The sequence below is a fragment of the Solea solea genome, chromosome 4 (genome assembly GCF_958295425.1).
Source record: "Solea solea chromosome 4, fSolSol10.1, whole genome shotgun sequence".
Classification (NCBI taxonomy): domain Eukaryota; kingdom Metazoa; phylum Chordata; class Actinopteri; order Pleuronectiformes; family Soleidae; genus Solea; species Solea solea.
In genome coordinates, this window is record NC_081137.1 from 15,689,458 (window position 1) to 15,701,761 (window position 12,304).

Here is a 12,304-nt window from a genome sequence, read left to right on the forward strand (position 1 = left end):
CAACAGCATGCACAACACAATATACAGTGGTTATCACCAAAATGATGCTTCCACTAGAAGTGAGAGCTGGCAACAAAAGATTTTTTAGTCAGAATTAACCAACAGGTCTGTTTTACATGATATAGTGATTATTTTTCATTCTTATTCTGTGTCACTGCACAATGGGTAATCTGACAGCAGTTAGAGCATGTATCTAAGCTGAGCTGACACCTAGCTGGCAGGTAAGCAGCAACAGCCGCAAACAAGCACATGCAGGTGCAGCCCCCTGAAGACCTGCCTGCCACAATGTGTATCATCACAGTGACAGGGCTAGCTCTGATGCTGCGATAATACCACGCAAAATAACCAGAATACATAAAAAGTGGAAAAATCCCAAGTTCCAGAAGTAGATGATTGCTGTAAATGTAAATGATATTATGACACACTTTTGTCTTAGCAATTGGTGACTTTAATACTTAACAAAGAATTAGAATCTCATGCCCACCATTTGAAAATGATAAAAACTCATTTTTTATGACTGCTTTCAGTCCTCATTAAAGCCCTGTTTACAAAAGCTAAGACTTATATTCCTGCTATGGTTTGTAACAAAACCCTTCGAAATTCCTTTACTATCGAGCGTGCTGCATCTTCTTTTCTATGGAAAAATGGAATTTTGGTGATGCTCATTTAAGATATGTGAAAAACCTTATCAACATCATCACAATGAAGAGCATATTTCTCATAGAGCCCATTATTCCTCATTAGGAGCAGAGCGTGGTGAGAACCTTGCAGAGCTGGGCGTCAAACAGCTAAATGATAAATGTGCTTCGGGGGTGTTTATTGCCCGACCAGTGTGACACGATGATGATGACCGATTGGACTCAAGAGAGTGGGGGAAAATCAGTACAGCAGTGACCTTGTTTTAAATGACAGGTTACAAAGATGACAGAGGGACCATCTCTCCTTCAGTACTTTCACAGTTCAACTTTCATTAACAGCATTTCAGCAGTCAAGAGGTCTATTATGTACTTTGTGTTTCCAAAGGACATGTACATTTTGTTTCTTTACATTCCTTAAGTATGTCTATTGCCTCTGAAGTACAGTGTGGATTACTTTACAGATGTTGAAATCACAAATATTGTCACATCTCTATAAAGGCAGGAATAAAATTATAGGCCGACATTAATTATGTGTTGTAAGATGCTTCAATCAGTCTGGCACACTGTAGGCTACAAGCCAGATGGTCCATGTCAGGTGCATATTGCTACCACTTTCAGAAAGACAAAAACACCCTACCTCATTGTTTCTAAACATGAATCCTCCTGTCCAAATTAGGACAAATGCAGATTTAATTTATGTGTTTGCTTATTTTGTCAGACCAACCATCCAACACACAAACTGACTAATACTTTATGGTCACCTGAGTCGAATGCAAATCATATGCAATAAAACATTTTTTTTTTCTAAAACTTAACAGCACAAAGCTACTCCAGAGCCAAGTCTGTAGGGCTATGTAGCAGACGATTAGCAGGTTATCCTGGTGCTGTGTGAGTATATGTCAATAGTGTGTATTAAATAAGTTAGAAGCCATGCAAAGTTCAGATATCTATCAATATAATATTGACTTGATGACAAAAGGGTTTCAGGCAGTTCTTCCTACAAGACTACCTGGCAACGGACCAGGAGGCAGTTTTACTCTCTACCTGTGAAACGAGCTCTGAATACAGAGAGGCTGCGCAGCCATTACAAGCACTTCAGAAACAAGCACCACAATTAATCATCGCCACAGATTCTTTAGCAGGCAGCGTTTGCTCATTCAATAACACAGACATGAAATGGACAAGGTAGAGAGAGACAGCTATGGTAAAGTAGCCAGGTAAAGACAGGATCTGCGTTTCAAATTCCTACAAAAAAGGTGTATGGGTTGCCACGCAGGGCTGTGAATATTTATGCACAGTTGTCCCCATCATAAGTCTGTGAAAGCAGTGACCATAGAACATAGTCTGATTCTACATGTTCCTCCTTCATTTCCAAGCCAAGGACAAGTGGCTTCAGGGAGAATGCGTGACTGCCCGGTTAAAGGTGAAGCTGCAGCTGCAACATGTTGTAGACAACAGGAGGGGAGTAGTGACTTTGTACTGTTGGGTCATCATGACATATTATTATTATGATCCAACTTCACTATGGGCATTCATTACTGTCTCTGTGGGACCAATGACAAAGACTCAGGTTCTTCTATTCATCACACCAACAACCTACATGTGGTTATAGCCGTTTCTCCATGGCATCAATTACTTTACAACAGACACACGGCTGTAAAAGTAAGTAATAGTTGCTCCCGCTGTAACATTTACTCGTAAAACCTCTGTTCAAGATATTCAATACATCTCAAACAGCTACTGTGCAGTAATACACCACCCATTACATAGGTGAAAGCAAGGGGGAGGGGGAGCTTTCTAGAGCAACACAGACAGATACACGCACACACAAACACACACAGAGAGAGTACACTCCCTGGATGTGCGTGTCTGTTTTCAAAAGGTAACCAAGCAACCAGTTCCTAGCCAGGACCTTTGGCTGTAGGCTTATCAGGTGACTGCGTACTGCGCCTGCTCATAACGCTCACCAGGTTTCTGTTTATTTGAGGTTAGTGGCTTCACTCTTGACCCAGACCAGCCAGAGGTCAACGAGTTGGGCAGAGCACCAGGCAGGACAGGTCCCCCAGTACTGGAGCCGACACTGACGGTCCCACACAAGTACTACAATGTGCATAAAGCACAGACTGCTGAATGGAAACCAGCAGCTGAATAAAAGGGAAGACATGAAGAAATACGCAATGTCTTATGTTGTAAAATTGATGATGACAGATAAGAAGGTAAATATTTAGACTTTAAGAACAATGCCGCAAACTAAATATTTGATTATCTAATGTTAAAATAACACCAAGTACGACCAAGTTACATAGCGCTAATGCAGGTGATGCAGACCTGCTCTGACAGAGGTGCCATTCACCCTGTCATAAGTTGATGGTGGCATCAACGTTATTTGAATGTTGAAACCCAACATTGTGTGCCTTTAATATCTCAGGTGCTTTCTAAGAACAGCTCGACTTTGCGACTTCTTTTTTTTTTTTTTTTAAATCACATCCTTGAGTATCTACCAATATATATATAAGATATGTTGATGCATTAACAATCTTGCAAAAACCAGCCATTTCCAGAACAATTCTGTGAGACAGACATTTGCATTCCCTCACTCACGTCCTTGTCACATGACGGTGATGTCCTTGTTACATGTTGCCTTGTTACATGTGGCCTGCCTTTAGTGAAGAATATGCATCATATTAAATGTCAACGGCTCGCACTGGATTTTATACCGAGTATAATTTCAGTTTCATCAGGGAGTGATTTCACAATGACAATACCTATTGATGACTGCTTATTACAAAAACAATAATGACCACATTTAATTACTTTTTTAATATAAAGGCTAAAATGTATTATCTGCATTTTTTCTACATCCTTACTCCTTAGTGCTGGTTGTAATTCCAAGGATTTCACATCCCTCAATTACAATTTTTATTTCATTTGTCAATATTTTACATGTAATGCAGTGCCTTTTGGACAAAAATAGAGCAAAGAAAATGAAGCGGAAAGGCACTACTTTCCATTTAAAAAGGGGTTAGCATATCACAGTGCATTTCAAAGCCAGGTTAAAAGAATGCTTCAAGCCTGGCAGATACTGTTCTTGTCTGCTGAAGTGGAACAGCGTCCAAATGACGAGGCTGCGATGCCATTAGGATGGTAATGAGCCCAAACTAGTGTACACAACAATGTGACTCATGAGACAAAAGAGGGCTAACAACTCACTATTTAAACCCAATATTACACTGTGTCCCAGCCTTTACACGGAAAGAGGAAGACCCTGAACAAAGCACTTTTTCATGACATACGGTTTCTGGAAAATCAACAGACTGGAATCTTATTGGCCTGACTCTGGTTCTGTGGCTTCCCATGAAAATCTCAGAAAACATTTTAATAATAACAACAAAAGAATGTCACCGAGTGAAGCCACTGAGACAATCCTCCAGCAAAAGTTTCACACACCATTGTTCACAGTGGGAGGAGTGAGCTGTTAGTTTCAGTCTAAATTCCAGGGAAAGGAACAGCCACACCCATTTTCAATTATAATTACACACTTGCTACAATTAAAGTGACTGAGTTAAAGCTAACTTATGATTAGAGATATATATATATAATATATATATATATATATATATATATATATATATATATATACACACATATACATATACATATACACACACATATACACTACAATATTACAGTTAATTTGATTGATAATGCTGCTGCTTGTATTTTGCAACATCAAAACAAACCACAGTAGAATTGTTTGAAAATAATAACTTGGATTTTTAACCTGGCCTATCATTACAAATTGCTCCATTTATTCAATGCCGCTTCTGATGAGGAAGCAACACAGAGAGAAAATACACTGTTCTGCCACTTCATTACATAACAGGAAATGTGTTTTAATACTATGGCTATTCAGAAAACTTTAGTCAGACAAACTTTTATTGTTGTGGCTGGTGAGTGGAAGTGATTAGGTTGATCTGTGTGCATTTGGAGAACAGTTCTCATACTATTTTGATAATCGATTAATCGGTTTGAAGCTTTTTTCATAATTAAAACAAGATTTCCGATTGTGTAAGCTTCTTAAATGTGAATATTTTCTTAATTTCTTTGCCCTGGATAACAAATAAATCATTAAAAGTCAATGATTTTGGTTTGTGGACAAAACAAGACATTTGAGATATCTATATATATCTATATATATATATATAGATATATATATATATTTATCCATATCCAGGTTTGACAAACACTGATCAACATTTTTTAAGGTTTTCTGATATTTTATGGACCAAACGATTAATCGACAGACAACCAATAAATCGATTATGAAAATAATCGTTAGTTGCAGATCTAGTTAAATTTTACTGAAACTTGCACCAATAATTGTCTCAATTTGAAACATGTTTAATGTTGAAACATGAGAATAAGAAAATGACACCAACGTAAAGAGATCAGTATATACAGGTGTGTTTAATTTGGATGCGAGAAGCTGGGGTTGAAGAACGGGGGAGCAGGGCGGAGGTCAGCAGCACTGCTGGCAGTCTGTCCTTTGAAGTCCTGTCAACACTATCAAGCAATTCTAGTGGTCACCAGTGGAGACGAGACAATATACAATGTGTCTCAATAAAACGCGCGCACACAATACGTCGATTGTGGTGAATTCAAATTTTTGGGATACTCGTGAATGTGGAAATCTGTTAATATTTCATGTGCGTGACTTGAATTTGCTGTCTTAAGTCTGCCCCACACGCGAGGATTTTCAAATCTGACTTAATTTTTAAAAACGTGGGACACCACAGACGCAACTAACTTTGTGACCGATTTTCAATGTTTTAATCCTGAGAAAGCACACACTTGACGATCCAGTCAAGAGACAGGACCATACACTTGGCATCTATTCAAGAGGTTCCATGGAGGAGATTCCAGGGATCCGGGATCTCACAGAAACTTGCACTATTTAACAAGACTTCAGAATATAAACAGACGTGGAGGCAGACGGTCGGTATCGCCTATAGACTGTTGTGAGTGCAATGTTTTAGGCTGAGAAAACTGTTAATGAAGTCATGGCTGAGAAAACAAAAGTATGCAACATCTGTTTCCCGTTCAACCCGCTCTCATTGGTTATTGCGAGGTTCTACTCACGGCCCAATCACTGTTCAGTCTTTCATTTCAAATCCTGAAGACTCTGACTGATTATCCTCTAGTGTGGGGCAGGCTTTACTTGCCAACATACAGTCCTAGTGATATATTTTTTTTAAATGCCACATGGGGGCGTCTTGAACTTTCCAGTCTTACCAGGACTTTATAAAACTCTCATTAAGGATTCTGTGTAATGCCTACTTTAAATTGTTCACGAATGAAATTGAGCATAATTGTATGTAATGTCAGCAACATGTGTTGTAAAATTACAACAGAGTACATACCGTCCCACACCTAATTACCAGATGATAAACCAAGTTACATTACACTGAAACACCCCCCCAAAAATAAATAAAATCTCTTTTTTCTAATACAACACATTTTTAATTGAAATTAAAGAGCATAAAGTTCAACACCTGATGTATTTCAAATGCTAACCAAACCACTGCCGTGATATAGTCTTTAACTGTGTGAAACCACTGTGATTATCTACTAGTAACCCTCCCTTTTCTGTCTTTTTCGCTCGTCTTTCTGATACTACACACACACCACATAGTTTTACAATGTTAAAAATAAATTTATATTTGACACATACGTCGATTTTTACAACGTGTAAATTCGTACTGGGGTTTTGCCTTTCGTTAGTTCTGGTGTGCTAGCTCCACAAACTGACCTTGGGTCAGTTTCACCATGTTGGCTAATTTCGTCAAACTGAATGTACGTGGTTTGTTTTAACCACCGTTTAGTTTTATTATTACCACATTAACGTAATGTACGTGAACATTAAGTTATTAGTGTTGTTTTATTTGAAGAAAAAGCCAAGTTTCGCCGGCGCTCACGTCTGACCACTCGGTGCTGGTGACCGCTTTTAGTGAAGAAGAAGGAAAAAAAAAAACATTCACATTGAAAATCGCTCGGCTGCCGCTGAGTGTGAGTAAACTTACCTGCGAGAAAACTCAACAGGACACAACAGAATCGGACAAACGACAGCTCCATCACTGCTTCAGATATTCCAACACTTCTCGTCTCAAACTTGGTCCGACAACTTGTGGGAGAACCGAGGGAAAAATCAGCAGCTCAGCTCAGCTCGACAGAGGAGGTATCCAAACTCCTGCTCCTCCTCCCTCCTCCTCCTCTTCTCTGCAGGTGCACAGCAGAGCGCGCCCCAGGCTGTCACGTGACAACCCCTTTGCTCAATTAGTAGCTCACGACGCCCTCTGTCGGCATAAACACCGAAGTGTACCATGATTTATAAATGGTCATTTTGGCACTGTCCATTTGTGAAGAGGAAAAAAGTATTTGTTTTTAAAAGATTATTGCTTTATTTTATCATTTCAATTTGTTTCTTTGAATCTGAACTTTCACTCTTATTCTGCATTTCTAGTATTGTATTTGTGAAAGGTTTAATCTAGCGCAGGTCTCCTCAAAGATTGCATTAAGACAGAAACGTAAAATTGTTTATATGATGAATTTGAGGTTAACTGGACACCCCATTTGTCTCTATGTATTTCAAACTTCCAATCGTTTTGACATATGCACTTTTACTACTTTTTTGGGCAAAATTTGTATTGATCTGCCTTTTCAGCAAGAAGACACAAGCCTGCATGTTCTCCCTGTGCATGGGATTTCTCTGGGTGCTCTGGTCTCCTCCCAGTCCAGAAACATGCAGATTTGTGGATTAGGCAAATCGGACACTCTACCATAGGTGTGAATGGTTGTTAGTTGTCAGCTGGGACCAGCACCAGACATCCCACAACCCTCATGTGGAGGATAAAGTGGTAGAAAATGAATGAATGTCTCAAAAATATGGCAAACCTACACTAATTAGCCATGGCACTAAAAAAGTTGGCTGATGTAAATAACTTGCATTTATTTATTTCAGTTGATGCACGTTTATACTCTTATACAATGTAATGTTCCATAGAATATTTTAATAATTTTATATTTTGCATTAACAACCTGCTTAATTCTACTTAAAATGTCCTTGTATATAACATGAAACACATGAGACCCTGTCTATGAATGATACTGAATGTTACTAAATACAATACTGGATTTTCTCAGTACTTCTTTGCTACACCTTCATATTGCTGCATGTGTACACATGCATTTGAACAGCTGGTTTTAATGCTGTCATAATCTGTGTATATTAAGTTACAACCAAACAAAAGCTTTAGGCACTTCATCACACAGTACTGTCAGGAAGGTTTCAGATCAGTGCAAAACTGATGTGCATGACCCCCACAAAACTCTGACATCGTTACTTCATCAAACCTTTAAGAAATCCTTGACACACAACACATGTGAATTCCTCTCCTCAGAAAAGACACACACACAAACACAACAAAGATGAAATCTTTATACGTGGAAAATGTGTTTAATAAAAATTCATAATTTTAAGCCTATACATCAGAGAATTCTACACCATGAATAAATAAAACAGTACAAAGGTCCACAGTAGGTGGCATACATTATAGCTCCTATTGTAAAAATACAGTACTTCAAAACATCAAGTGTAGTATTCCAATGTCAATATCCAATTTAATACAAGAAATTTATTTGAATTACAACAGACAATCTAAAGTGCAAAAGGGGTCAATCAATATTCAATCTATAAAAAGAATCAATGTTTTAAAAAAAACCTTGGTCGGTCAAAGTTATTTTTAGCTTTTATGTCCAGTGTGAACAACGCATGTACTAAGATTCCTAACTGTAACCTTGAGTGTCAGTATCCAGGTCCTGCTCTGTTGTCATGAGGGACCCACAGTTTACGTCTTAGAGGGTGGGGGGCTCTGCTGCGAGGCCTGAAGTCATGAGGAAGGACTGGACTTCTCACAGGAACTATTTTAGTTGGATGCCACATGGGAGCGTCTGGGTTTAATGCCTTTGAAAGAGACGACATATCAGACCATGTAAATCAATACATTTTATGTGTCAGCAAGTCAAATGTCACACGGAATAAAGATCTAAAAAAAAAATGAATATTACTGCATCATAGGAATTATTAAATCATATAATGCAATACCTGGTAACAGTGGCTGGTGTCGATGGTAAAAGGGGGAGTGCGAGCCCTGTCTTCATCAGAGGAAGAATCGGAGTGGTAGTCTGAGGTCACCCGCGTCAAAGCACTGATCACCTTCTTTGCCACATATTTGTCCTGCTCCTCATCACTGGAGAAAGTTGCCACCGAGAAGATCATACTTCCTTCTCCATACCTAAAATAGAAAGACAATTATCAATGTACCTTAATGGAAATATACAGCATTAAGTAAAAAATCTTTAAGCTGTACAATTAATCTATTATTATTATTTCTCCATAAATTGATCAGTAGATTGGTCAACAGAATGATAAAAAGTAAATTCAAAGTGCTTATTTTAATTCAAAAAGTTATCTGGTACATATTTAAAGATAACTACACATCTAATGAGTGCTAAATAAGATTAATAAATCTTAATTAATAAAAATTAATAGATCTAGTTTTATTTAGCTTCAGAAGTTCACAGTGGTGAACAACAGCATTTATTCAGAGAGACCAGCAAGATTTTTGGGCCATATCAGCCAAACCAAGCTCAATTATACACACACCCACACACACACAAGCTAATTCACTGTCTCACCTGCAACAGACCTCCCCAGGATCCACCCACAGCGTGAGTTCATGGGGCAGTCCCAGGTCACTGTACACGAGTCCACTCTCCTGACAGGCCCGGCGGAGAACTGGATCCTCCCTATCGAACCTGTTCACTCGGATGCACCTGTGCAAAGCAAAGAACACAAAACCACAAAATCAACACTTAAACTTTTCGAGACCAAGAAAAGCTGTACATTTGTTCCTCGCCAGCTGGAGAGGTGAAAGACGTCAGCTCTGCTAACAACTGTATATTATACTGTTTTAGCAGCTACGGGAAATCATGTAATCTACCTACTTCAACTACTGAATAGAAAGTGAGCTAATATATGCGTGATTGGAACACTGGACTGACATTTGTTTGAATGAAGTGTTTCGGACTCCATGGCAACAACTTGTTACCATGTTGAGTGCCAGTCCATGTCTTTCTACCATCCATTAACCACAAAATATTTTAATTCTTTAAACTGCAAAGCAAAAATTCACTCTGGTCAGTTCAAAAATGCACTGGACTGAGTTTTGTCATGTTGGCTTCTTCTGTGCACTGGCTTCAACAGATCCCAGGGACGGAAACTGTGGAACATGCACAATGGCGCTCTTCTATTATACAGTTCTCGCACTACTCGGCTCAACTCAATTTTTTCGCTTTTCCATTAGGGATACGACCTGGTACTCTTTAGTACCTGCTCTGGCAAGGTTCCAAGCGAGCTGATCCAACACTAAAATATAAAGTCAACAGACTGCTTGTCACTGGCGTAAAAAGCAACGACACTGCAGTTTTGTGCATTTGATGTGGTAATATGAAGTAATGGAAAAAGACGTGCCTGATACGAACGCAAGTAGAGCTGAGTAGTACTAGAACTGTATTAGTGAAAAGCGCCATTAGTCAGATTGAATGTATACATGCAGTAGTGAATTGACTCCCAACTACATTATCTGGGAGTGCAGGTCCAACTTTTAGATATTAGATTATGTACAATTTGAGTTTGACCAACATGGAAACATGTCTATCAGAATCATCATCCCAACGTGTAACAATACTGACCTGAATCCCTGTCCTTTGCTCGGGGTTTCAGGATACCAGTGTCCTTTGAACTTCTCTTGTAGTGCAGCAGCCAACCTCTCGACAAACAGCTCAACCTTGTGCGAATCGAGCTTCTCTGCCTTTTTCACAAGGCTCTTCACATAGAACACCACAGCTGCAATTTCTCGCCTCATGTCTCCCAATATGTTTCATTACGTTTGAGCAGTTCCTGTAAAAAAGAATTGCATCTTAGCCACGGTGTAAACAGCAGCACGTTCTCCTTCATTTGGCACAGTTGAAAATGTCCTTCTTAGCATCGGTTAAGAAAGGTGCATCATGAACATGACATCAGAGCAATGTATGGCAATGTTACACTGTACTTAAAAGGTCAATTATTCCAGCAGGATGGATGCCAGCATCACGACCAACAACCAAACTCCACAGCTTTGTATTGTTATTTAATAATGTTGTTGATCTTTTCTGTATAATAATGATTCACTGTATGAATTATTCAAGATACCATTATTTGTGGCACAATCCGCATTTTTTTTTAATCCAGGCAAACAGGGACCTCCAAGTGACAGTATTTTAATTGTTTGTCTTTTTACCTTCTTACAGCTTTTCCCTTTATGGGTTGCCTACATATTTTTCTATCCCATGTGTTCTCTTCTGTAACACCAACCATGAAACTTCTTCTTTTCGTTCTGTCGATCTTCAATATCATTTGTCCAATATAATCACTATCTCTCCTCTGCACGCGACCAAATCGTCTCAACCTTGGCTCTCTGGCTTTCTTTCCAAACTGTTCAACTTGAGCTGCCCCTTGAATATACTCATTTCTAATCCTGTCCACCCTGGTCACTCCCGACGAAAATCTCAACATCTCCAGCTCCTCCTGTCTTTTAGACAGTGCCAAAAAGCCACTAATGTTCTTTTGTTGAGCTCGTCCCGCACTTTAAGTCTCACGTCTTAAACGTATAAACGCCCCAAACCCACTGTTTAAAACGTAGGATGAGAAAGGTCGATTTTTTTCGGACAGATCTGTTTGATTTAGCGTCCTTTATTCACTTAACGGTACACGTTTCATAAAGGCGGGCTGCGACGCACCACATCAGCTAGCTAAACCAGGTAACAATGCAAACACTGTGTTTAATAAAATCGTACAAAAAAACAACTTAATTCATTTTATTATTATAATGCGGATCACAATTCGACACTTAATTACCCTCCTCTTTCATAAAGTATGTAAGGAGAACATGAAGTTAGTATTAGCTTCATAGCTAACGACATTGACACTTTTACAACCTCGTGTTGCTAACTGCTAAAATAACAATTACCCTAAAAAAAAATGACAAGGCCGTTTCAAAGTTCAATACTGTTGTGATATCCTGAGACAACAACCACACTAATATAAAAAATTAAACCCTAAAGTCTCCACTTACTTTTCTGTGTGTTCAGCTCCAACGTGTGTCCACAGAAGAAGAAGAATGAAGAACGGCTAAGACACGATGGTCAACACAGGAAGACGCTAGCTTCCTGTATTAGCCCCGCCCCTTGTTACACATTTCCTGCCCGCTGCTTGACAACATGCTTGACAACTGAAAAGAAAACAAACATCAAGACTATTTGAGTGGTTGGAGATGTGTTGACATTTGATTAAGGACAGTGAAACAGAGGTATTCTACTTAAGTACAAGTGAAAAGTACTGGTCTAGAAATGTACTCAAAGTACAAAAAGTAGCTTGTTTAAAATTTACTCAGAGTAAAAGTTACTTTGTTACTTTTTTAACAGGGTTGGGGTTCTTTCTTGTGTCATGCAAAAAGGGGATAGGGTATACACATCTCACATTAGTTGTTTTTAATTAAAGGCAAAACTTT

The 12,304-nt window shown here is 38.8% G+C and overlaps 2 protein-coding genes across 2 annotated transcripts in view; both read right to left on the minus strand.

Moving 5' to 3' along the window:
- The window catches only part of cxadr (CXADR Ig-like cell adhesion molecule), a 38,650-nt gene extending 31,740 nt beyond the window's left edge, over window positions 1-6,910 (minus strand). Inside the window, exon 1 of the mRNA XM_058627864.1 lies at window positions 6,719-6,910. Coding sequence (XP_058483847.1) covers window positions 6,719-6,770 — 52 coding nt within the window. The 5' untranslated portion in view covers window positions 6,771-6,910. The remainder of the gene's footprint in view (window positions 1-6,718) is intronic.
- Window positions 6,911-8,131: 1,221 nt separating this feature from the next.
- On the minus strand, window positions 8,132-11,976 carry btg3 (B-cell translocation gene 3). The gene is made up of 5 exons (XM_058627593.1): window positions 11,870-11,976; window positions 10,449-10,656; window positions 9,393-9,530; window positions 8,800-8,989; window positions 8,132-8,658 (listed from the first exon to the last, which is right to left on the minus strand). Exons 2-5 carry the CDS (start codon window positions 10,619-10,621, stop codon window positions 8,500-8,502), a joined length of 660 nt encoding a protein of 219 aa, XP_058483576.1. The 5' UTR covers window positions 10,622-10,656; window positions 11,870-11,976; the 3' UTR covers window positions 8,132-8,499.
- Between the last annotated feature and the right edge of the window lie 328 nt (window positions 11,977-12,304).